General features: G+C 32.1%; 8 protein-coding genes across 8 annotated transcripts; 3 read left to right on the top strand and 5 right to left on the bottom strand.

Moving 5' to 3' along the window:
- Positions 1–179: 179 nt before the first annotated feature.
- GO595_010211 (uncharacterized protein) lies at positions 180–1,421 on the top strand (the record flags this gene model as incomplete). Its single annotated transcript, XM_067912865.1, has 1 exon — positions 180–1,421. The coding sequence occupies one exon, from the start codon at positions 180–182 to the stop codon at positions 1,419–1,421; it is 1,242 nt and encodes a 413-aa protein (XP_067768949.1).
- A 3,721-nt stretch (positions 1,422–5,142) lies between these two features.
- GO595_010212 (uncharacterized protein) lies at positions 5,143–8,350 on the bottom strand (the record flags this gene model as incomplete). Its single annotated transcript, XM_067912866.1, has 2 exons — positions 5,143–5,147; positions 6,253–8,350. 2 exons carry the CDS (start codon positions 8,348–8,350, stop codon positions 5,143–5,145), a joined length of 2,103 nt encoding a protein of 700 aa, XP_067768950.1.
- Positions 8,351–9,408: 1,058 nt separating this feature from the next.
- On the top strand, positions 9,409–10,461 carry GO595_010213 (zinc finger protein, C2H2 type family protein; the record flags this gene model as incomplete). Its single annotated transcript, XM_067912867.1, has 1 exon — positions 9,409–10,461. One exon carries the CDS (start codon positions 9,409–9,411, stop codon positions 10,459–10,461), a length of 1,053 nt encoding a protein of 350 aa, XP_067768951.1.
- A 1,599-nt stretch (positions 10,462–12,060) lies between these two features.
- Positions 12,061–14,661, bottom strand: GO595_010214 (HEAT repeat domain containing protein; the record flags this gene model as incomplete). Its single annotated transcript, XM_067912868.1, has 1 exon — positions 12,061–14,661. The coding sequence occupies one exon, from the start codon at positions 14,659–14,661 to the stop codon at positions 12,061–12,063; it is 2,601 nt and encodes an 866-aa protein (XP_067768952.1).
- A 130-nt stretch (positions 14,662–14,791) lies between these two features.
- On the bottom strand, positions 14,792–15,952 carry GO595_010215 (sugar phosphotransferase; the record flags this gene model as incomplete). The annotated part of the gene is made up of 1 exon (XM_067912870.1): positions 14,792–15,952. The coding sequence occupies one exon, from the start codon at positions 15,950–15,952 to the stop codon at positions 14,792–14,794; it is 1,161 nt and encodes a 386-aa protein (XP_067768953.1).
- A 311-nt stretch (positions 15,953–16,263) lies between these two features.
- Positions 16,264–16,797, top strand: GO595_010216 (Myb-like DNA-binding domain containing protein; the record flags this gene model as incomplete). The annotated part of the gene is made up of 1 exon (XM_067912871.1): positions 16,264–16,797. One exon carries the CDS (start codon positions 16,264–16,266, stop codon positions 16,795–16,797), a length of 534 nt encoding a protein of 177 aa, XP_067768954.1.
- Positions 16,798–16,983: 186 nt separating this feature from the next.
- GO595_010217 (UDP-glucose 6-dehydrogenase) lies at positions 16,984–18,342 on the bottom strand (the record flags this gene model as incomplete). Its single annotated transcript, XM_067912872.1, has 1 exon — positions 16,984–18,342. The coding sequence occupies one exon, from the start codon at positions 18,340–18,342 to the stop codon at positions 16,984–16,986; it is 1,359 nt and encodes a 452-aa protein (XP_067768955.1).
- A 217-nt stretch (positions 18,343–18,559) lies between these two features.
- On the bottom strand, positions 18,560–20,284 carry GO595_010218 (proline-rich extensin-like protein EPR1; the record flags this gene model as incomplete). Its single annotated transcript, XM_067912873.1, has 1 exon — positions 18,560–20,284. One exon carries the CDS (start codon positions 20,282–20,284, stop codon positions 18,560–18,562), a length of 1,725 nt encoding a protein of 574 aa, XP_067768956.1.
- Positions 20,285–26,066: the final 5,782 nt, after the last annotated feature.

Here is a 26,066-nt window from a genome sequence, read left to right on the forward strand (position 1 = left end):
CTTAGGAAAAATAACACATAGAAACAGCGCATGATTATTAAGTCAATGATATATGGCTGGAATTAATAAAAATTCATATGAATTAAATTTGTACTTGAAAACTTGCCATTTCATGAAATTTCTTTTTTGACAAAACCGATAATGTTTTTCAAAAGTTTATTTTGTACTTTTTCGATCAAATGTTTCGATTTCGCCCTCCTGAAAATGATAACTTATTTGAATTTGTAGGAAAGTTAGAACTACCCACAAAAGATGAACAAAATAAAATCACAATAATTTTCCCTTCAGATGGACAAGAGTACGAAGATTTCAATGATTCCATATTAAATTTAGTGTTTCCTCTACCAAATAATGTATTTATCAAAAAGGGCGACAAAACATGGATTAACCTCCTTGAGAATCAAGTTATAAATGATCTTCCACAAACTTTATTTATTTACATTCATTATCATTTCAATGAATCAGTGTTAGAAGCATATTTTCTTGTCTCAAAATATCTTCATCCCAAGCTTCTGACTAAACTTGTTGAATTAGCACCAACTGAGAATGCAAATAATATTTTTTCACAATATCGTAATATTCCATTCAAAGCAACACCATATGATGTTGTTTGTGAAAATTGTCCCGAACCTGTAATCCAAAAGCAAGGATTTTCTGGGCAATGCGAAACCACATATTTCCTTAATTTTTTCCTATCCAATTACCCACCCTTTTACATCTGTATCTTTATTTACTTCCTTTTCTTGAAGCAAAAAGTTGCTATTGTTTCTTCTTCATTTGAACTCGCATCAAAAACCGTTCTATCGATTTTAACGTTCCTCTATCCGATAGAGCTATCGTGCGTTGGGATACCCCTTCTCAGCCTCAAAGACTTAAGTCCACTCCAAACTAAAGATCCCATTGTTATTGGAATCCATTCTTCAGCACTTCTCCAATTATACTCCGATAATGCCTTCAAGGATTTTATTATTTTCAATGCTGATGATCCATACATTTTTTCAAGGGCAAGTAACAAACATCTCTTCACAAGCAAAATAACTGAATTGATCACTACCTTCCACGACAATGTTACCTCTCTCTGCATAGCCCAAAAACCAATTTTTCCTGGAATCTTCATTTTGAAAGAGATTGACATATTTGTTGTCAATATGCTAAAAGAAGTTTGTAACGCAACTCAGACAGATTACGAAAGCATTAAGTACGATTGGAACAAAGGTGTAAATCTGTTTTGTAAATCTGATGTAATGAAATCATTAATCGATCAAGCAAGCGAAACAAGCGCAAATAGAGAAGCAAGAAATGCGTTTTGGCCCGAGAGCGACGAGTACGGAAGGAACTACAAAAACGTGCGAAGAGTACCAAATCCGCCGAAAACGAAATACGAAATCACATCAAAGAAGAAGAAAGACAAGAAAAAGTAAAATGTTTGAACTGATTTTGGTGTGCACACACAATAAATAAATAATAATTCAAGCGTAAGTTCTGTATTTGAAATTGAGGTTATTTTTGAACAATACCTGATAAGTTATGTTACAATGTGTTTTTACAGTTAATAAAAGTAAATTTGAAATATCAAACATTTGAAATTTTTAGTTATTATATTAAATTGTATCATTTTTTCATCTATAAATTAAATTAATGAAGGCGTTGCTAGAATTTGTGTTTTATGTAAAAGTGTTGGCGAATATGTGAATGCATTTGATTTCAAATTTAATTTTGAATTATTTCTTAAATCAAAATTTAATCGACTCCAATTACTAAAACAATAACCTCATATTTAACAAAATTCGATTCAATAATGTACATGATGAAATTGCCAATAGATTCAATGTTTTCATCAAATATAACGTTGATCAAATTTGAAAAAAAGAAAATGCATAATTTCCAATTGAAACATCATTTGAAACATTTACTTCAATGAGTGAATTCCACTATGTAATATTCATTATTTTCGATTTTTCTTAAGTTTTGAGAAATACAAAAACATTTGATAGATTTTTTGAATTGTATTATTTTTATATTGATCAGTTACCTAAGAAATATTTCTTGTTATCATTTAGCTGTATTCGACAAGAATATTAAATAATTGATACAAAAGTGGCAATTTAAATGGAATATCAAATAAAAAGCGAAATTCATGAAAACGAATGGGAAACATTAATATATATTAAGAATTTAATTTTTAGTTTAAACAAAGAAAATATTATTCAGTCTTCAAAATCAATCATAAGTAAATATTTATCCATTCTCTTTTAATTTAATTATTGTTAGGATTACATATGCAACTACTATCATACGAATGAAAGATGTTGATTTATATTTGGATTTTCTTAAAGAAATCAAAAAACTAGAAACAAGCATTCAGAAAGATATTGATATTTTTGATTTATATGGAAATTTTCTTGTTTGTAAAAATACACAAGAATCATATTATCTTCTTGCGAAAATGATTGAAGATAATATACTCGATAAAAAAAGCATTAAAAACATAAAACACCCATTTACTTCTAAAGGATATTTTATACAGTACATGCCAAATGAAACAATTAAAGAATTAAGGGATCATAAATTTGCTGAATATAAAGAATTATGAAGAACTTAAAAAGAATGATTGGGAACTTCATAAGAAATTAATTAATGAAGGGCATAGTCCAAACGAAATTGCTGTAATAATTCGGAATGATGAAATAGAAAAACTTCAAGAAATATCATCAAACAAATTTTGATTTTAATCAATTTATTATGCCATCACTTTATGAAAGATGTGATTTTGTTAATCAAGAAAATGTTACATTAATTGATTATGCAGCATTTTTTTCTTCGATTAAATGTTTTAGATATTTACTTATGAATGGCTCTAACATAAATAATACAGGTAAATATGCAATTGCAGGTGGGAATGAAGAAATCATTCATTTATGTGAACAGAATCATTCAACATTTGAAGGTGCATATGAAGCTTCAATAGAATTTCATCGAAATGATATCTTTAAATATCTTTATGAAAACAAATTAGAAGAAATACGACCAAAGTCAATGCTTCAAACGCCTGGAGATAGAACTAATCATTTGGTAAGTTTCTGTATTCAAAAAGATAATTATGAAATTCTAAAATATTTTGAAGAAAAAGGAATTAATGTTGATGTTGATAATATAAATGAATCAGCAAGAAATGGAAATTTATATCTCGTGAAGTATTTCCTTCAAAATAATCAAATTCCAAAAAATATTTTGCCATTTGCTTCAGAATCAGGAAATATTGAACTTGTGAAATATGTTTTAGAACAAAAAGGAATTGATGTTAATGAAAAACATATTCATTTTAATAATTTTGGATTTATTTTAATAATTTTATATATGTTTTAATAAATTGGAATATGTTTTAATAATTTTATATATGTTTTAATAATTTAGAATATGTTTTAATAATTTGGAATATGTTTTAATAATATTTGACTGCAATTCAAATTGCACAACAAAAAGGTTTTAAAGAAATTGTAAATTTACTATTTGAAAAAAGTACAAATAAAAATTCTGATTGTCTTCTTCTATAAACATCAAATATTCATTTTCAATAAGAAATGATAATGGTAATGAAGCATATATTGCTAATAATCAAATCAACTCGAAGATCAAATTTTCTCAGGAAATAATAGAAAGAAAAGTATCAAAACAAAAGTTAATATAAACATTCAAACATATGAAAATCATCAAAATTACATATACATAATAATATTTTTACATATTATCAAATATATTCACAAAGCTGAATTCATGGAAATATAAAAATACAACAATATTTTTTCAATTACATTATAAGAAAAACTTCAACAAAAAATTGTTGATAACAACATAACAAAGATCAGTATAGGGGGGGGGGGGACGGAAATGTTTTATCCTAAATATATCGGAATAAAAGATTTTAATTATTTTTTTTAAATTTACTTATTGTAGTAGTTACCTTTGTTCTTTATCACCCATTGACATCTTTCAATCCATTCTTCAAAAACTTTTGCTAAAGTATCCTTTGAAATTTCCAAAATTTCAGTTATTTTATCGTGCAATTGTCGAAAATCATCAAATTTTTCTCCTTCTAGTTGATTTTTTAAAAAATCAAATAAAAAGAAATCTGAAGTAGCAAGATCTGTGAATATGATGGCTGTGGAGCTCTTTTAAAACCATTATCAACCAATAATTTAGTTGAAGCATTCGAGGTATGGGGAGATGCATTATCGAAATGTAATACATATGGGTCTTCATTGGGTTTTTTTTTTTTTGTGGGTATACAATTTGCTTCAAGGGTTTAATTATATTATTAATAAAATACTTTGAGTTAAATTTTTCACCATCTTTCATTAGATCAACTATAATAAATTGATCAATATTCCAAAAAATGATTACCATATATTTTATCGTGTCAATTTTTGTATCGATAATTTCAGGTAAATTATCTCTCGATAGTGACCACATATGCTTGTGATCAAATGATAAGAAAAACCATGATTCATCCCCAGTTATGATTCTATGGAAACCTTTTCCCTTGCTAATTTTTAAAATATCAACAAGCTAAGTTGCTTTTCGCACTCTATCATATTTCATTTCACATGACAGTTCATATGGATCAATCCTTAAATTATGATAATGGAAGCCGAATTTATTAAGGTGATCATTTATGGTGGATCGTGGTATAGACAAGGTATCGCTTAATGTATATGTTGAATGAAATGGTTCCATTTCGAGTGCAGCTAAAATTATTGAATCAATGAAATCAAGTACAGGTCTTCCTGGACTTTGAATATTCGTTATTCCAGATCTCCCTAATTTAAATTGATGCACCCAATATTTTATGGTATTAATATTGAGTGCATCTTGGTGATAAACATCATCTAATTCTTGTTTAATTTGGCTGAGTTTAAAGCCTTTTCTTTTCAGGAAAAATATGACTGCTCTTTGTTCGACTTCCATAAAAATGATAAATGTTTAAAAAGATTGACAATATGAAAGTTTATTTTTGACATTTTCTTGATATATAAAATATTTCTGATCTCAAAAATTATATCATTATTTTTACAATCTTTTATATTTTTATATATATAATTTTTATTAAAAAAAATAAAACTATCATATTTATAAAACATTTATCTACCCTATAGTAAGCACATAAAATAGACATACTATTCGTTTACTAAAATCGCTATTGAGGATATTGCGTGAAATAATAATATGGGCCTTGAAAAGGATGTAAATAAAATGATTAAGGAAGTAGCAAAACGATGACATAGTATGTGCGATATGGTTTGATTGTTATTATATCATCGAAAAACGAAGTTGTCAGTACAACAAGAAAAGAATACGCATAAATTCATGACTTTGTAGTATAAATTCATATTGTACACATGTATATATTTTAATTTTTATAAATTTTACCATAGATTTTTTTGAATAACACGATATATTATACGATATAAAATGTCTTAATATTTAATAATGAAATTATTAAAAAATTTTTACAATAATTGTTATCAAAAATATGGTAAAACAATATATAGAACTTAATTGAATGATTATCATTCAAAAAATTAAATTAAGGATATAATGAATAAGTAATCAAGATATGGAAATCATATACATGTATTTCGGTTGTTTCATTATCAAGTTAATTATATAAATATAAATTTCTATTGTAGATATTTAACATTTAATTTATTTTTTAAAATAAATGCCATGAAAAATCCATAGAGTGACAACAAAATTATAGATAAATCACAAATTTTTATATAGTTTGTTAGCAAATAGAAATTTTAACATATTTTCGGTACCAAAAACATGAATTAATTCATGTATTCTATTTAATTTACTTTTTATAAAACATATTATGAAAACCAAATAATTTACCCGATGTATCTATTTATTTAAAATAATCCTTTATCAACTTCTTAAATCTGTTTTCGATATATGTATGATAAGGCACTTGTCCTTGTTGAATCAATTTCAACAATTGCTTTGACAACTTATGAATATTTATCACAGATCCCACAATATTAAAGAACTGAATCTTTTCATTATTTGGCAAGTTACATTCAGCTATTTCAGACAAAGCTGTTGCGAAAGGCAAATAATGCATCGGTGTCACTTTTTTCAGTTGACAAATGAATTCACTTTTGAACTTTTTGTTTGATATGAATTGTTTGAATGAAGGGTCGTTGAACGTTAACCACTTTGCGAATATATTCCAGGAAGTATAAGTAATACTTTCAGAGTCAGAAAGCATCAAATTCATCAGCTTACTAAAGTTATTTTCGTTAGTGAAAAAGAATGAGCAATCGAATTTCTCGCAGAACAAATTCAAACAATTCAAAGAAAGTTGTATTGTGTCATTATTCTTTGATATATTTAACATGTTTTCGATCATCAAAAGTGTTCCAGTGAATGCATCATTTAAAGGTTCTCCCGAAATCACTTTCTCATTCATTTCTCGGTATAACAAATCGCAGAACGAATAAAACAAAAGCAATTGTGGAATCGTCGACTTTTCGGGCGAAATTTTTGGAATTTGATATATTAAGAATGACAATTGTTCAATTGGTATATAATTCTTTGAGACTTGTAACTTCAAAATAGACGTCATGAAGTTTACCATTGGTATTTGCATACAATCGATTAACGCATGACATATCAAAACGTTGTTAAACATTTTATATATAATCATTGCATTATCAACGTCATATATCAAAAGTATTGATAACGTATGGAACATATTTAAGTCAGTTTCCGAGATTTTCTTGAACATGTGAAATATCGTTTGGTTCTCCGTATTAAAGCGATTAAAAAACCCTTCTAAATAAGGAGACTTCGAATTTAATAACAACAAAAATAATGTGCCTAAGAACGTCGGATCTTTCTCTGCGACTTGTTGCATCCATGGAATGATGATTTCATGTAATTGTCCCAACAAATTCTTCAGAGCTTCTTTATGAGTAATGTCATCCATTTGTAATTGCTGTAATAAGTTGGAATATACTTTTGGTCGTTCTTGACAATAACTTTGTAATATGTTTGTTAAATGTTGTCGAACTAATGTGTGATAGAATAAGTCAATGATTTGATCCTTGTTATTAGTTGTAATCGCTTCATAACGTGTGAACATTGGATCATAGATATTACTTTTGATGTTGGAAAACATTTGGATAAGTGTAACAACTTTGTACATCGATTTGTTGTCTTTAAGTAATTGTTTCCATAAACGAATGTCATTAGAAAAGATATAGTTAATTAAGGACCATAAATAAAGAGCATTACATGCATAATGTTTCCGAACTAATGCATTAGTTTCGATTTCGTGAAGAATTAACTTAGAATTGAAATTCTTGTCTTTGAAGTCAAATAGTTGTTTGCCACTTGACTCAATGGCGCGTACTGAGTCTGAAATATGGCGTGAAACACAAGTGATATGGAACCTTTGACGAGTGGCAAAGCAGCCATATAGTTTTAATGACGCAATGAAATCATCCGGATATACTGAAAATGAAATTCCGCGGTTACGACCAAGATTTTTCGTTTCCTTGTAGAAAAAGGTGGTCGGAAGCTTTATTGTGATGAATAGTTGTTGATAAACATTTTGATGTGAGGGATCAGATGGACGATGTGGACGAGCTGAATGACGTCTATGTGTCTTACGTCGCTTGGAGTTACGATGTTTACGATTGTATTGAACTGATACGGGCGCGGTCTCACCGGTGAATCTAAATATATCAGGAACAGAATGTCCTTGATTGTCATTGATTTCTAAGTCAATCACTTGCGGGAAATGATCTGGATGTTCTGGAATTGATCTGATGTTTTTGCAAATTTTTGTCCAATTTGTAACAGCAGTAAAATAAGAAGAATAACTATCATAATTCTGAGGATCTGGTTCTGGGGGAATAGTGTAATATAGTGATTGGTGAGGTTTTGTGAAATGCTCTTTAACTGGTACTTTTTTCTTAAATCGACCTTCAACTGGGAAAAAATTGCCTGATTTATATTCCCCACCTTGAAGTACTTGTTTTTCAAGTGAAAGTTGATTCTCGGGACCAAGGAAACCATGTGGAACTCGGTTAGGATATTTTGCATCAACGTACGGTGGAAAAGGTTTTGGAACAGAACCCCAAACTGGTAACGGAAGTGTTACTTTGCATGAAAACGTTATAGCTTTTTCTTGCCATTCGAGAATTGCATTTTTATAATCTTCGAATGTATCAAAATCTTGGGGAATAGGGAACTTGAGGTCGACTTTGGGAGTTCCGATGTTTAATGGATTGTACATTATGTCATAACATCTGCTATATTTTGTATACAAATCGGATTCCATCCTGCTTCCTAAAACCTTAACCTATGAATTTTCAGAGCTAAAACAATTTTCAGAAGATTACAAGAAAATAAAGTACGTTGAATAATTTTTGACGACTTTTGATAAATCTGGGATTTTTATTCTCAAATTTATCAGAATTGTAATATCTCATATAATTTATTCTGTGCATCAAAATATTGATCATCTTATTAAAAAGTGATATGGTGATGTGGCGTATTCCAATGTCATTTTTGCATCGAAGTTATATTTTTATAAATTTATTTTGCATTTCAAGCTATACATTAAAAATTATTTAAATAATTGATTGCATAAAAATATCGTGTCAAAAATTTCATCAAATGCAAAATTTAATAAAATTACGAATAAAATGCTTCGAATATGTATTAATTTTATCTTAATTACTTCAACATGATGTCACATACTGAAATATATCATTATCCATCATATTTCACTAAAATTATGTTACCTCCATGTTGAAAACAATTAATCTCAAATTTTCAATTGAATATACAATATTGACTGTTGTAAAACGTGGTAGTTATTTTTGTTAACTTTATGGTTGGCCAACAACCGTTGGCCAGATGGTGTGAAGTGACCCATCCATTTTGTGCATTAAAGAACGGTTTGAAAAAATCTTGTAACATTCAAATTAAACGGCTAATGGGGACGTTTAATCTTTGGTCGGAAACGAAAATTTTATGAATTCAAATCCCGAATGTGAACTTTGTTCCAAACCAATAAAATATAGAATGCTCTTCCCGTGTGAGCACAACAATATTTGCCTTCCATGTTTTATTCGTTATCGAAAACTTTATAATCATAATACTTGCTATTTCTGTCAAAAAGAATTAACTGCTGATCCAATAGTAACTACTGACATGAAAATTACTTATGCCCAAGCTAAAGCAGAAAAACCATTGAGTAGTGAATATCATATATATTATTTTGATGATGAAGTTAACGATTACATAGCATCACTGTTTCTATTTCAATGCCCAGTATGTACAATGCGTTTCAGTTCTTTTGATATTTATACTCAACATATGAAGACACATAGAATGGGAACATGTTCAATCTGTTATGAATCTGGTCGATTTCTTCAAAGCGACGTTCCAACTTTACCATTTAAGAAGTTAAATGAACACATGAAACAACATCCTAGATGTATTTGCTGCAATCAAATCATTTTTGATCAAGCTTCATTAGCCAAACATATGCTTGAATATCATCACCGTTGTGACATTTGTGCCCAGAACAACAAAATTATCTGGTTTAAAGATGCTGCAGATCTTGTTGCTCATCATGAGAAATCACATTTCATCTGTCATTACCCATCATGTTCATCAGACTCTCTTATTGCCTTTGCTACACGTGGGGAACTTTTGATGCATTTACAAGCCGTCCATCACGAAAAAGCAGAGATTGATTTCCAAACAGATTTCAAGGAAAAGAAGCAAGATGACTATAAAAAGATTGCACACAAGCGAATGGTTGAACTTAATCGACGATTTACCACTAAACTTAACACAGTATTTAATGGTAACAAGAACATAATTGACAATCTAAAAGGTATTGCACGTAAATATATGAACAACGAACTCGATGCGAATGAATTCTATTCGCAATTTAGTAAAATATGCGGAAACAAAAAAGACCAAATCTTCATTGACATGGTCGCAATATTACCAGACGCAAAGAAAAGAGCAGATCTCGTGCACATACACGACTACACGTCAAGCGCGCCTTATGTTGTCGAACAACAAAGAAAAGAAGAACAAAAGAAAACTCAAAAGAAGCGAAACAACAACAAAAAGAAGAAAAATAATCCGTTTGTGTATGTTGCTGAAGAACACGAGCACGAACTCGAAAATAAACAAGAAAAAGTTCAAGTGCAGCCGCCAAACAACAAGAAAATAACAATAGAAACGGCACATAACAATAATAATAACAATGCACAGCAACAAAATAATGAAAATGAACAAAAGAAAGAACAAAATAATGAAAATAATAATAATCAAAAGAAAGAACAAAATAATGAACAACAACAGAAACCTCAAACAGATAGAAAGCCAAGGAAAAAGAAACAAAACAAAATTTTGTTGTCTTTTTAATATTGTAAGGTGAATAATAATAAAGAATAATAAATAAAATTTAACCTGGCTCAAAAAACACAAAAAGAAATTTGTAAAATTGAGAAACTTCGTTTGCCGATAGAATATTAAGGATCTACAAAAGAAAAAATAAAAAAAAAATCAGTTTAAGAAATAATTAAATCATTTAAAAAGAGTTTCAAGAGAAAGGGTACGACGGGAATGTAGAAGGCTCTACAAAAGAAGAGGAATTCTAAACTAAATTAGATTACGCCACTTTTTTTGATCATTATTGACCACAATGTTATGTTTTTGTACCCAGAATACATAACGTCATCAAAAACAGCTTTTAAAATGTTTCTGCTTCCAATGATATTTGTAACCAATGGTAAGAGTTGATCATGAATAACATTATCATCATTTTCTCCATGCCATGGAGATATGATAATTTGGTTAAATGGTTGGAAGATACCCGATCCAGGGGCATCATCAATCATTATTGTTTTCTCAACAGGAATATGAATGATATTCAGATCTTTTACAGCAAACCCTTTATGGTTAGTGATTGACTTCTTATAGAACCGATTATCTTTGGAAACAAAAGGAGCAATTTTGTCAATAATTGCATCTGCATATTCCTTTTGAGCTGCTGTAAATATGAAAACATTATAGAGCTTTGAAACCTTTTTCATAAAATCCGAAAGGCCTGGTCTTATGTGAAGAAAGAATTTCTGATTGCCCGCATAAATTTCTTCACAAGGTTCTTTTGTTTTTATTCTTGTTGTATAAACAAGCGTTTCATCAAGGTCAAGAACCAAGTTAGGCCGGTTGTCATTGAATGTCTCGGCAACACTGGGTTTCATCCTTCGACTTGATAAAATAACGATAAGCATTGAAAAAATGAAAAAAAGACAAGAACTCATTTTGCCAAGCACAGAAAAATCAGTAAGACAAAGAAAACAATTCAAAATTTGAGGTCTCAATACCACTTTTTGAATGAAAATTAAATTGTAATCGATCAAAAGCAATTTTCGATAGCATCGGAACGTTTGCCTTTCATCACACAAACGCTTCAAAAAGTGAAATTCCGTGAAACACAGCTTTTAACCGCCGAAAACGATGAACGAATTTTTTCATCTTTTGCTCAATGACTAAACAATTTCATCATCTTCTCAATATATTAAATCCAAATCTCTTAAATTTAAACCGCGGCAACAAAAAATAACTTTTGACCGCAACGCAAATTCCTCATCAAAATGTAATTCCATTCACCAAAACAACGAAAACAAAAAATAAAATTTTTCCACAACGCAAATTCCTCATCAAAATGTAATTCCATTCACCAAAACAACAAAAACAAAAAATAAAATTTTTCCACAACGCAAATTCCTCATCAAAATGTAATTCCATTCACCAAAACAACAAAAACAAAAAATAAAATTTTTCCACAACGCAAATTCCTCATCAAAATGTAATTCCATTCACCAAAACAACAAAAACAAAAAATAAAATTTTTCCACAACGCAAATTCCACATCAAAATGTAATTCCGTTCGCCAAAACAACGAAAACATTTAAAGTTTCAGTAACAAAAAGTGAATTTTACCAAATAAATTTCGCGTTACTTCTGCCCGAACATTTTGGTGAAAGCGTTTTCGGTTTTCTGCTCCACCAAATTGTACTTCTCGAGGAGCTGCTTTAGCTTTGGGTCATTTTCCGTCATTTCGCACTTCTGCACTATCTCCAGCGTCGGCGCCACGTAATCCTTTACTACTTGGTCCGGGATGTCGCTCACGTTATACAGTGTGTGTAGTATCAGCATCATCGCCTGCTCCTTCTCTCCTTGCTCGCTCCAACTCGTTGCGCTGTTTGCGATTTCCGATACTTTTGGTATCACGTACCCCAATTGGAAGTCGATGTCCACGTCGTTCACTATCACGTTAAACACACGTAAGCATTGCAGCTTCAAATTGTTTGATTTCTCGAACCAATTGTTGAACAATTCGCGTATTGACTTGAGCACATTTATATCAGATGCAAAACGTGTCATGACGCCAGTGCAATTGATCACTTCCAATTGTAATGTCTCGTCTTCATCTGTGGACAACTTAAGGATGATCGGTAATATGTTTTTGGTTATTTCGCTTTGTTCAAGTGTCGGTAATATTTCGCTGATCACTGTGACAGCACAATTACGGATTGCGACGCGTGATGACTTACTAAGTTCTTCAATTAACTTAAAGATCATTAAACGCTTCTCAGGTTCGCGACTTGAAAACAAGTTAAAGGATGGCGCAATGAAGTCTTGGATATCACGCGACTTAAAGCCTCGTAATTCATTCGTTGCATATGTTAAGAAGTTCCGAGAATGTGTATAAAAGGTTTCACGATCACATGATGGAGATACGGCAGATAGGAATAATGTAACATGTTGACCTTTGGTTTCACCTTCTGTTTTATCAATGACTGTAAGGAACTCAGGAACAATGAACTCGGACACAAATTGTTGGCCTAAGATTTTACAGCATTGGGCAACAATTCGATCGACTTCTTTACGAATATTAATTTGGACATATAACATTGGTGAGAATTTCGGTAATTGTGGAACTAATGTATTAGTAATCCATTCATATTCCGATTTGGGGATAATTATCGAATCATTCGTTGTTGTTGTACCTTCTGGGATAAGTTGTTGATCTTCTTTTGGTGGATTTGGGACAATTGCTTTCATGGCTGTCTCTAATATTATGGCGCACGTCTTAAATCGAATGGTTGCTAACATCGATGAGCCTGTAAGGCCAAAAGTAAACGCATGTTTGATCCAAAAGTCACAAAATCCATGCCCGATATTACAACGAAGTTGAGTGAATTTCACAACCGCCGGGATGAAGTAATTCAATGCCGCTGAATGAACTGATGCGTCTTGATCGAAAGCAAATAATTTGGTGAGATCAAGTAAATCAGGGAACTTATCATTAGCTTCACTTTCGTTTTGAAATGCTAAAACTAACTTAGAGCCATCAATTGCTGCTGATGATCGGACTAATGGATTACTATGTTCACTTAATTGCTTTAATATCGATAATAAAAATGAACATCGAAGCTGAATAGTACATAATGGAGCAATACTTGCGACTATTGATGAAACTAAACATAATACATTTGGATTGGTTTGGCCAAGTAAAAGTGACACAGCAGAAAGGACTTCGGACTCAATTCGCTCGGGATCTGTACAGGATTCAAGCATTGCATTAACTATTGCATTACGTTGTTCTTCATCTGGTTCATCCCATAAACTAAATAATAATGATAAACATTGAATTCGTGTTTCTTTGTTAGGATGGAACTTAATGATTGTCTCTAAGGGTTTGATTACACGTTTTCTTTCAGAAGGTTCAATGACATTTGCTAATTGCATCATATCTGAAAAGATGGAATCAAGTAATTCTACTTCTGGTGGTGCTTGTTGTATTTGAACAACAGGTGCTACAGATGGCTCTTTGTCCTTTTCCTGTGGTTTGTTAGTTTCGTACGAATTGACTAAGTTTGTCAGCTCGGCGTTTTGTTGTTTGATGTGATTAATGTCTTGAGTGAGTTGCATGATAGTGTTCTTCATCTTGATTTTGTCATTGCGGAGAGATTTGATCTCATCTGCCATTTGTGGGGAGTTTTCAAGTAGTCGGAATGATCTAAGAAGTTGAACTAAATCAACATCTTCCGAAATATTGACTTTCTTAGTTTGATTAAAATCACTAGTTTCGTTATTAAAAGCAATTGCAGAAAGTTTGTATCCTTTGCTTTGTAAATAACGACGAATTAAAATTGTGATAATTAGATCTTCATCATTTTCAGCTGGAGCTTCAAGATTAGTAGTAGAACTTTGAACAGTTTCAATTGGGGCTGTTTCTTGTTTCTTTAATTGTGCTTTTGCTTCTTCAAGAGAATCACGAAGAACTCGAATATCATGTTCTAAAACAGCAATTCTATCATCTTTAATACGAATAGCATCATTAGATGATGCAATTGGTTCACTTGTATTGGAAGAAATCTCTGAAACACTTTTCATGTCTTCAAACATTAAAAAATTTGCTGAATCTTCGAAAAATTGAGATAATTCATCTATAGTTGTGCCTGTGCGCTCGTAGTTTTCGCACATAAATTCTAATGCTGTTAAACTATAGTTATTTTCAACAAGATATTTTGAAACTGTGTGTTCATTCATTTGTAGCTAAATACGATGTCACTTTTTGATTTGGCACTTTTGAATAACACGTTATTTGTATCGTTCTAAAAAAGAGTTCTTTTGTCATTTATTTGTACAAAAATTAAAATCGCATTTATAAACAGTTTTATTACTTTATTTCAAATTCTGAAGTTTCACTTAACCAATTCATTAGGAACTTTTGTGCTTTTTCTCTATAACTATCTGTAGATTCAGCACCTGTATTAATACATAATGTCATAAAGTCCGACGAATATTTTTTCATGCCCTTAAACACGTCACCGATGACTGCTTGCTTGTTTACTACCCATGAATACCTATTAAATAATCCAACTCTAATTCTACGACATAATTTGGGGTGGGCCAAACAAGTGAATATCATCGACCGCTGATATTGTAAGTCATCTGACAGCCGAAATTGGTGATGTATTGTTTGGTTGACATAATCCCCAAACACTTCAATGCTTTTTGCCATTAATTGAAGTGAAGATGGAAATATACTATGAACATTTGTATCATGTGGTTCAATAGATGCGAGCCGACGAAAGATACTTGCTGTGAAAAATCCTGCTGCGTTAAACTGTAGACGATCAGAATCATTACGATTAGGATCTTTCCGTCGATCTATATAGTTTGATTCTGAATTTCGCCAACTTCTAAATTTTGTATATAATTTTGGTTCACCATTAAGACCAAAAAAATCCGCTTTATTTAGTGGGCGTGAAAAAAATGTGTCGTCATTAAGATAAAGAAATTGATTAGAAAGACCAGGAATGTTAGAAAGTGAAAATTCAATAGCATTGGAATTAAAAGATGGAAGTGCTGTTGGTGGGAAAATAGTGGAATGATCAACGTATACAATTTTGGGATTGCTGGAGTTAACATAAGGAATGGTTTGGTTAGCAGTAACAATGAATATTTTTCGAACCCATGGTGTGAATTTTTCAATGCTTCGGAGAGAATAACGCATTTCTCCATAGTCAACATAACGACCTGTATTGGCTTTCTTACTGATTGAAAGCATTGGATATTTTTTCTCTGCTAATTCTTTTTTAGCTAGCCATGCTGAATCGCCTCCATTAACCCAAGTATAAACAGCATCAATGGCTAAATTTTCATTTTGAAAACCTATGGTATCAGGAACTTTAATGTATGATCGAAACCAAATTAGTGCAAAACCTAAGATAAAACAAAGTGTCTGAACCCATGGAGATTCGAAGTTTGCCTTATTCATAATCCTTACTGCTTTGCTTTGTTGATGAATTTCATCTGATTGCATGCAATGGTTCATTGGTTCATTAAAATTTATATACTTTACGTATATATTCAAAGGCAATATTTGAATGCTTTACCAATGATGGTGAACGTTAATCTAATTATTCGTTTTTAAGTAAAATTCTTTGGTTTATTACACTTTTTTTGGAAAAATTTTAATTAAAATAAACATTACAAATTTCTTGATTGGGATAAACTAGTCAAAAATTGAATTGAAATCATATCGGATCAGAAATATTTCAATATCTTCGGTTAAGCACTTTTACGGAGGTTTGAGGCGTTTTTCGACGGTTATTCTGAAGTTCAGAATTCTGAGTAAATTTTTTAATGCTGAACAACGAAAATAACCAAATTCAACAACAAGAAGCTGATATCCAAAATCAATACGCAAACCTACAGATAGATCCATCTCGGATGCCTGCGCTTTTCCAAGCGTTTTTCCAAAATCAGCTTCCTCTTGATGACGCTGGAAAGATATCAATTATGGGATCACGAGGATCTTGGACACAACAAGAAGATGACCTTCTAAGAAATGCCGTGCAACAAGTTGGAACAAGAAAGTGGAATGATATAGCTAAATTTGTACCAACCAGAACTGCAAAACAATGCCGTGAAAGATGGACCAATAGGCTTTCCCCTGAGCTTAAACATGGCCCATTTGAGCAATGGGAGGATCAAGTTATTATTCAGAAACAAAAGGAAGTTGGAAATAGGTGGTCTTTAATTGCTCAACTTTTACCCGGGAGATCATCAGGTTCCATTAAAAATCGATGGTATTCAAGTTTAAAGTCAACTTCACAAGAAATGAACATAGATCCAATATCAGAAATTCCTCCTCAACAGACAATGGACCAAATTTAGCCTAGCGCATTAACTCAGCTTGCGGTTTTAAATAATTTTCAGTTTATTAAAAATCATCATGATTTACAACAATTTTTTTTCTCACACATCCAAAAGTTCGTTAAAATCACGATCAAATTCGATTCAAAAAGTTCGGAAGAAAATTTTTGTGCAAAAGTGAAATTCACCAAGTTTGATGGAGTTTTTTTAGTAATCATGTAAGCTGTCTGGTGGACAGCCAATTCCGTGTGTGCAGAATCCAATCTTTCTTAGTTCTGCTCTGTCGAGTAAGTTACGACCATCGAATATGAACGCGGGCTTAACCATTGTCTTATAAATTGATTCATAATTATATGTCTTGAACTCTGGCCATTCTGTAAGAATTACGATTGCATGAGTAGCAACAGCGCATTCTTCAGCGTTCTTAAATACCTTTACATGCTTATTGAATACTTCTCTTGTTACTGTTGTATTATATGTTGATAATTCTAAGAACATTTGTTCTTCAGTTACTTGTGGATCATAAATATGTAACATAGCGCCTTCAGTAATTAAAAAGTCGCAAACATATATTGCTGATGATTCACGTGTATCACCAGTGTCGGCCTTAAATGCAAATCCAAAGACTGCAATTCCTTTGTTAATTAATGTATCAAACATTGTATGTGCAATGTCGCGTGAAAATCGCTCTCTTTGATAATCATTAATTGTAATAACCATTTGCCAATAATCTGCAACTTGTTTAAGACCTAATGATTCGGCAATGTAAACAAGATTCAAAACATCTTTTTGGAAACAACTTCCTCCAAATCCAACGGATGCACGAAGGAAACGTTCTCCAATACGTTTATCAGCGCCAACAGCGCGTGCAACTTCATTAATGTTAGCTCCTGTTTTTTCACATATTGCAGATATCGTATTGATTGATGAAATCCTTTGTGCAAGAAATGCATTTGCTGTAAGCTTAGTAAGTTCAGAAGACCAAACGTTTGTGAAAATAATCTTTTCGCGTGGTACCCAATGTTCATAAACAGATGAAAGAGTCTCAGCTGCTTTAACACCAAGCTCAGATTCTTCGTGGCCGATGAGAATACGATCTGGGTTATGAAGGTCATCGATAGCAGTACCTTCTGCAAGAAATTCTGGATTTGATACAATTTGGAATCGAAGGCCATTAGTTGAATTTGCGTTCAAAACTGTTTGGATTGAACGTGAAACACCGACAGGAACAGTACTCTTTTCGACAATGATTGATGGCTTTGTTGCATATTGACCGATTGTTCTGGATGCTGATTCTACGTAGTCAAGAAGAGCTGTTTTACCAGCACCGAAACCTACTGCTTTCGTTGGTGTACCGACAGCAATGAAAATGATGTCAGCGTCAGCTATTGATGCCTTGAGATCAGTTGAGAAATGAAGATTTCGGTTTCTATACTTTTCGACGATCTCTTGAAGCTTTGGTTCTTTGATTGGAATTGGAGAGTTTTTCCAAGCATTAATTTTACGTTCATCAATATCAACAACTGTTACGTCTATATTGGGACATTTCTCAGCTATTACTGCCATTGTTGGACCACCGACATAACCAGCGCCTACGCAGACTATTTTGCTCACGTTTTTCATGCAAACTTAAAAGACAATGAAAAACGTTAACTTTTTGAGGGATTATTAATCACACAATAACATGACACCGACCCATTTGTCAGATTTTTTTGTGCTGTTGTATTCAATTGAATTTGATCGTTTTGTGAGATAATTACTTTTTTATTTTCATTTAATGTGTTTATTGCATTGCCCCCATTTGCCATGAAACAAGTGCGTTTTCTAACGCTTCGAGTGCTTTGACTTGATCGCCTTCTGTTAGTTTTTGTATTGCTGTTTGTAATAATCCTTGTACAGCAGAACGAGCTTCTTCACTTCGAACTTCGGGTACTTCAGTAATAATATCAACATGTAACTTCTCAAGAAGTGATAGGCCAGCGCTGAGATCAAAACCACTGTCAAAGTCATCAAGCTCTGGAATGGGTTCAATCTCCGGTATTGGCGCATGATGTTCGTTAGAAGCAAATTTGTCTGATGGTCCTGTGAAGGGACAATTGGGTGTAAACTTAGGAGGACCTTTTCTGATGGAAGGAGCGTTCGGAGTAAATTTGGGTGGACCGGTTGCAGATGGTGCATTAGGTGCGAACTTAGGAGGGCCATTGTCGACTGGGGGCGCGTTGGGTGTGAACTTGGGTGGACCGCCAACGGGAGGAGCGTTGGGTGTGAACTTGGGCGGACCGCTGACCGGTGGTGCATTTGGTGTGAATTTAGGTGGACCTCCAACGGGTGGTGCATTAGGTGTAAATTTAGGCGGACCATTGTCGACTGGAGGTGCATTAGGTGTGAACTTGGGTGGGCCTCCTGCGTTAGCATTAGATTTTCCAGGAGGAGTGAACACTGGTGGACCTGTTAGACCTGAGCTATTGCTACTTCCGCCGCTTCCAGGAGGAGTGAACACAGGAGGACCTCCTGCGTTAGAATTCGATTTACCTGGCGGCGTGAACACTGGCGGACCGGTCAGACCCGAATTATTGCTACTTCCGCCGCTTCCTGGTGGTGTAAACACAGGAGGGCCTCCTGCGTTAGCATTAGATTTTCCAGGAGGAGTGAACACTGGTGGACCTGTTAGACCTGAGCTATTGCTACTTCCGCCGCTTCCTGGTGGTGTGAACACCGGTGGGCCTCCTGCGTTAGCATTAGATATTCCTGGAGGAGTGAACACTGGTGGACCTGTTAGACCTGAGCTATTGCTACTTCCGCCGCTTCCTGGTGGTGTAAACACAGGAGGGCCTCCTGCGTTAGCATTAGATTTTCCTGGCGGCGTGAACACTGGTGGACCTGTTAGACCTGAGCTATTGCTACTTCCGCCGCTTCCTGGTGGTGTGAACACTGGTGGTCCACTTGCGCTGGATTTTCCTGGCGGCGTGAACACTGGCGGCCCTGTCAGACCCGAGCTATTGCTGCTGCTGCTTCCCGGCGGCGTGAACACTGGCGGCCCGTTCAGCTGCGGCGCGGCGCCTCCCGCTGCGTGCCCTTCCCCTGTCACGCCGGCCTTCGCGAGCATCTTTTTGGCTTTGACGGAGACGACTTTGCATATCTTCTCTCTTTCCATTGACTCTTCGTCGTCGAGTGTTGAGTACACTTGCGCGCACATGAAGAACTGGCTCGGCATGTTCGCTCTGACTCTTCCGCTTTGGAATTGATTTGATAATTTTTCAAATAGATTGTCAGCAAATTGCTTTGTCACTTCCTGCGCGTTGTCTGGCATTTCCGGCGTTGTTGCTTCGATTTGGCGAATGTAATTCACTGCCGCAGGAGAAAGAGATCCGTCGTTCATATCTTGGATGAACATTAGGAAGCAGTTTCGCATAACATTCGATACAATCGGCTGCTCGTTTTTTAGAGCGTTGGATATTTGGAGATATGACGCGTATTGCTTGAATTCTGGTGGTACTTGATTTGCCATTAAATTTCAAGTTTTTGGGGGGGACTGGTTTAACGGTTTTGTAGAAAAGGCACTTTTCCGGTGACGGTTTTGTAACACACAATTTCGGCGGTTACAGTTTTGATCGTCTGGTGAAATCCAAATGTACTTTTTTTGATTAAAGACAAGAGTATCTCCTAATAACGCATATAAGTCAATTCCTATTCTTTCGTTATTGTTTTTCAAGGGCTTTAATCCTGATCTCGTCGGGGAACGTTAGATGAATGTAATTCATCAGCGGACGTTCACTTTTTCTGTCAAAACTTCCTCGATAGACATTTTCTGAATGACATTTTGTGTTAGAAAATTGTTAAATTTATGATTTCGTATTTTATTTACGAATTGTTGTGAAAATGATTCTTTATTAAATTTCTGGTGATTGTTTTTAATTGTTTTGTGTTTTCTAATGTGAAATTGGGAAAATGCAAATCAAATTTTTTTAAACTCACAAATGTGATTCTAACTTTTTGTGTTGTTTATTTTTTAGATTGAAAGCTCCAAAATCGGAATGGCATTTTCCTAAATAAAAACCTTTGGATTCATGATTAAAAACAGTGCAACAGACACCACAAATTGCCCTAAAAACGAAAGTAATGACTTACTTAACATGGAATTTATTGTTAAACTTGAAAAAACAATATTTTATTTGAACGAAAAAAATTTTGATTATAATTATCCCTACACTTTAAATAAAGTAATATTCATTTTAGTTTATTATGCATTTGTTTCACAAAGAAATCCTTGTAATTTATATTTCAAATATTTAAAAACAATTCAAACAAAAGAATTCGAAATTAATAAAAGCAATCCTAATATTATAGATATTTTTAGTAAACATATTAACTCTAAAATTGAATCACAAGAATCGTATTATCTTCTTTCAAAAATGATTGAAGAAAATTTAGTTACGTCAAATATAACAAGAAATATTAATACTAAATATTTTGCACAATATAAGAATGAAATAGAAAACAAACGAAAAAATCACGCAGATGTGAAATTACTCTGTTGCCGAAGGCAAAAATCAAATCCAATATAAGATAAATTATTTGCTTTGCTTTTAATCTTTTTTAATAATGCATATCTTTTATTATACCAAATTCTTAATTATTAGTTTCACATAAAATTGAATATGGTTATTATTTATCTTTTTATTTTTCATTCGCTTAAAATCTTAATAACAAATTTAAGAACTTGTTCACAATGAAATTTGGGAATTATTTAATTTATATAAATCATTTATATAAAAACAGCTGCATTAGACATGCAACTCAAAACAATCACCTTGAAATCGTCGACGATTCGAAATCCTGCGTAATAAAGGAGCAATACAATAACATACATAAACTTTCCCGACTTTATAAACAAGTAATAATATTTTTTTTTTAATTCTTTTGACGTTTTGAAGTTATATTTTTTTAAAAATTAGCACCAACAAAACAAATCGCACAAAAATTGTTAGAATTGTCGTGAAAAAGCTTCATGGTTAAATTTAACGAAAGCAACAGTTTCTATACGAATTTGTAGAAAATATTTACACAAAATATAAATACCTATCAAAAATATTTAGAAATTTGTTTAATAAAAATAAAATTTCTATTTAAATTTAAAAGTCATTTTATCCACAGAATATATTTTCGCTCGAATCTTTCTTAAACAATGCACCAATATACCAACCAAAAGCTACCGCACCAAACAAAACAGTGATTTTCATCAGTTTTGTTAACAATTCGATAGTTGATCCATCGAGTACGATATCCAAATATTTATACATTTTTGTCATCCTAACGGCAATCATTCTTTTCCTCACGAATATCGACTCTTTGTGTGAAGTCTTTGTCTTTACTTCATGTAAAGTAGATAAGTATCCAGGTTTAATTTCAAACATTTCACCTAAATCACCATTACATTCGTCGATTACCTCATAAAGGAATCTATTTTTACTTTCCTCTGGTAAATTCTCTGTAATTTCTGGGTCCAACAGTTTTGAAGCTTGAGTATATTTCTCCAACATTCTTTTCCTATGTTTTTTACCATGTTTCTTCTTATCATCAGCTCTTTCATCCTCTACCTTTTCAGCGTATTCCTGTAGTGTTGGGTCATCTTCCAAGTAAGTTTTATGTGGCAAAAACACCAAGCATATAACCGCCACAAATGGCAGAACGATAAGTAAAATCGATAGGAATTTGACTACGTTATTCGGGAGATTCAATCCTCTAGCGGTGAATAACGGATATATTCCAAAGAAAAAGTTCAGGAAGTACAGAATTATATCCAATACGTTATTCAAGTTGTAAAGGTACGGCCTGAGGATGATGTTGACGACAGCGAAAACAAAATAAATGATTGGAACAGCAAAGTATATATACTTGTTAACTCTTTGAGTTAATGTAGAAAAGAATAAAATGGACAATTTAACTCCAAACAAAACTAATTTCCATTTGCCACACTTATATTTATAGACGGCAAACAAGAAAATCGCAGTGGTTTGCATCCTGTTTACCAGGGCTTTCCATTTTTGTTCATGAGTCAAACCATAAATGTTTACATTTTTGATATAATTTCTATTTCTATAAAACAAATATAAATATAACGCTGGAATTCCAATGAATATGAATACAATAGTAAATAACATAATGCCTCCAACCGGAATTAACACGTCATTAACATAATACAAATTTAAACTATCTGCCATTCGTAATTCTGTATTCCCTGAACATGCCACTGAACATACATTCGACAGGTTAATCAAATAGTCATAACATTGTCGACATTCAGTTGTATGATTAACAAAATAAAATAATGAGTCACCAACAGATGGCACACGTTCATATTGTAAATATTGTCCAGCTCCGCACGTGTACTTAGCAGGCACTAACAATGACACAAAGTTTGTTAAAATTGGAATGTATAACATTTCCAATGCCAACATCAGCAAACGTAAGCCCCAACGCTTAATAAATCGTTTTACAGCCATTATACCTGTGCGGCCGCACTCGGTGATGGACATGAACAAATAAATTAAGAGAATGATTCCAACCGGAAATCCAATATATGGCAAAAATGCAGTGATCGATGCGGGAAACTTATAGTCAAGAATCGTAAAGACATCGCATGCGTATAACGAAATTAATATTAAAATCGCGGAAATTAAAAAAATAATTATCGTCATCCAAATCGGATTTTTGGTACGTTGGATTTCAACTGTTTTGGAATAACTCGATATTTCATCTTGTAAATCTTTCTTTGTCATAGAGGTTCGTACTCCGGGAATAATACCAGTCATATAATGTGATACAATCGCTTGCGATAAATCATTAAGTTCTAAGGTTCGCTTCTTTCGTCGGGCAAAAAACATAAAAATACGCATGATAAAATAAAAGCATGATAAGGCTATGGCGAATTCAGTTCCAAGTGTAAATTCATCAAGTATTGATCGAACAATTGAAAACGATATAACAACCATAACTAAGATGTCTAATAAATGATAAAGAGTTTGAACAAAGGGTGAAATAAACCAAACACATAAGATATCTAATAAAAATGGAATTCCAAGTGATAAAAACATTAATTGGGAACGTAAATCAAACTGTGGTATTTGTGGTATAAGGCTAATAAGATATTTAAGGAATTTTAAAATTGCTGTATAAATTGTTACAATCTCGTCTGGAAGATGTAGATCTGGAAAATTAATAGATGAGCCAATGTTTTGAAGATACGTAAGAATAGAAACTAATGCACTCGATATCGCAGACGGATTAAACATTATTTTTTATTTTTGGAGAATATTTATGAAGTTTTTGAGTAAACGATTAAAACCGTTTCAATTTTATCTTCACAAAATTTGAACGGAAAAACAATTATAGGGCTGCCCCGGCAAAAACACCGCTATTTTTTCATTCAAAAAGTGACTAAATAAATGAAAATATCTCGATAAAAAATTGTTAAAATCATTGATCTTAATCTGTAATAATCACAATTCGAAGGGAATTAAATTTTTATCAATCGATTTCAAAATGTTTTTAACATATCAATGCATAAAGTCTCATTTATGAAATTTTTGATTATTTCAGAAGTACATCTACAGATTTGGATTAGATTTCAATTGTTATAAGATATTTTACTAAAGATTTTAGATCTGAATATCATCTTGCTATCCGATGCTTATTGAATTCATTATTTTATTTTGACTATTTTACAAAATATTTTGTGTGAAAATCATTCAATATTTTGAGAATAGTAATTATCTGTCTGGCCAGACACTAACAAAAAAAACAATTAGGAAAAAGTGATGTTTCGACCGTTTAAAAAAGTACAAAGATTTATCAGTAAAAAGTGTACATATGTAAGTTCGGCTCCAAAGGAAAAATTCCGGGGCTGAGAACATATGCTTGACGCCTCTTCGGACCTGGATTACCCTTAAAGATTGGAATTTTAAGATTTTTTTTTCATAAGCTATAACTTATAATTACCATCAAATATGATGAATTTTATTGACTTATAAGTAAGCAAAGGAATTACTAAATTTCATGAAACCTATGATCCATTTTTGAGAAATTGAAAATTGTTTTTATTTTACATTTGTGTATTTTCATTTCCATATTTTGATTTTGATTTGAACTCGAAACAGGTAACATATATATTATTGAAAATTAAAAGATACTTAGAATCACATTTGTACATTCTAATGTGTTTATTTTTTTCTTAAAAAATAATATTGTTCGTTATAAGACTTTCACAACCAATTGATGAAATTTGCTAAGTTCAAAAAAAGACGTTAAGTTACTTGACATGTCAATCAAAAAGTTACAAACGACTTTATTTTTTGACCTTTTTAAACTCAATTTAGTAATCATACAAAGATCATTTTTGCCAAAGCACATGTTTAATGATGATATTCATATCACAAACATTGGAGATAAAAATTTGAACAATCCATCAACCTTCTTGAAATTACTAACTGAGCTTGGGAAGGCTGTGTTCAATTTAACTGAAGAAAACTTTCAGACGTCTATTAAAAAAGTATTGGAATTATTTGATTCAAATTTTCCCATTACATTTAATATTGTTATAAGTAACATAATTTATAATGCATTCTCATCACGAAAGCATGTATTTGATATTTACATAAATTTTTTAAAAGCACTTGAAATGAAAGAAGAAGAAATTAATCAAAATATCGTTCAACTAATACCAATTTTTACCAAATGTATATCTACAACGAGCACACAAGAATCATATTATTTAATCGAGAAAATGATTGAACAAAATTTGATTGATAAAAATATCACTAAAAATATTAAATCAAAATATTTTGCTCATTATAAAACAGAAAAAGAAAATCATTTTTCATTTGGGTCTAATAGATATGATCCAATAGAAAAATACTTTTTTGATAATTATAAAGAACTTTCAAAGAATGATTGGGAACTTCATAAGAAATATATTAAAGAAGGACATAATCCAAATGAAATTGCTAAAATAATTCGAAATGATGAAATCGAAAAACTTCAAGAAATATCATCACAAGAAAATTTCGATTTTAATCAAAAAATTGAACCATCACTTTATGAAAGATGTTCATTTGTTAATCATGAAAATGTTAGATTAATTGATTATGCAGCATTTTTTGGATCTGTTAAATGTTTTAAATATTTATTTATGAATGGAGCAAATATAAATAATACAGGTAAATATGCAGTTGCAGGTGGAAACGAAGAAATTATTCATTTATGTGAACAGAATCATTCATCATTTGAAGGTG

This window comes from Histomonas meleagridis (assembly GCF_020186115.1).
Source record: "Histomonas meleagridis strain 2922-C6/04-10x chromosome Unknown scaffold_61, whole genome shotgun sequence".
Classification (NCBI taxonomy): Eukaryota; Parabasalia; order Tritrichomonadida; family Dientamoebidae; genus Histomonas; species Histomonas meleagridis.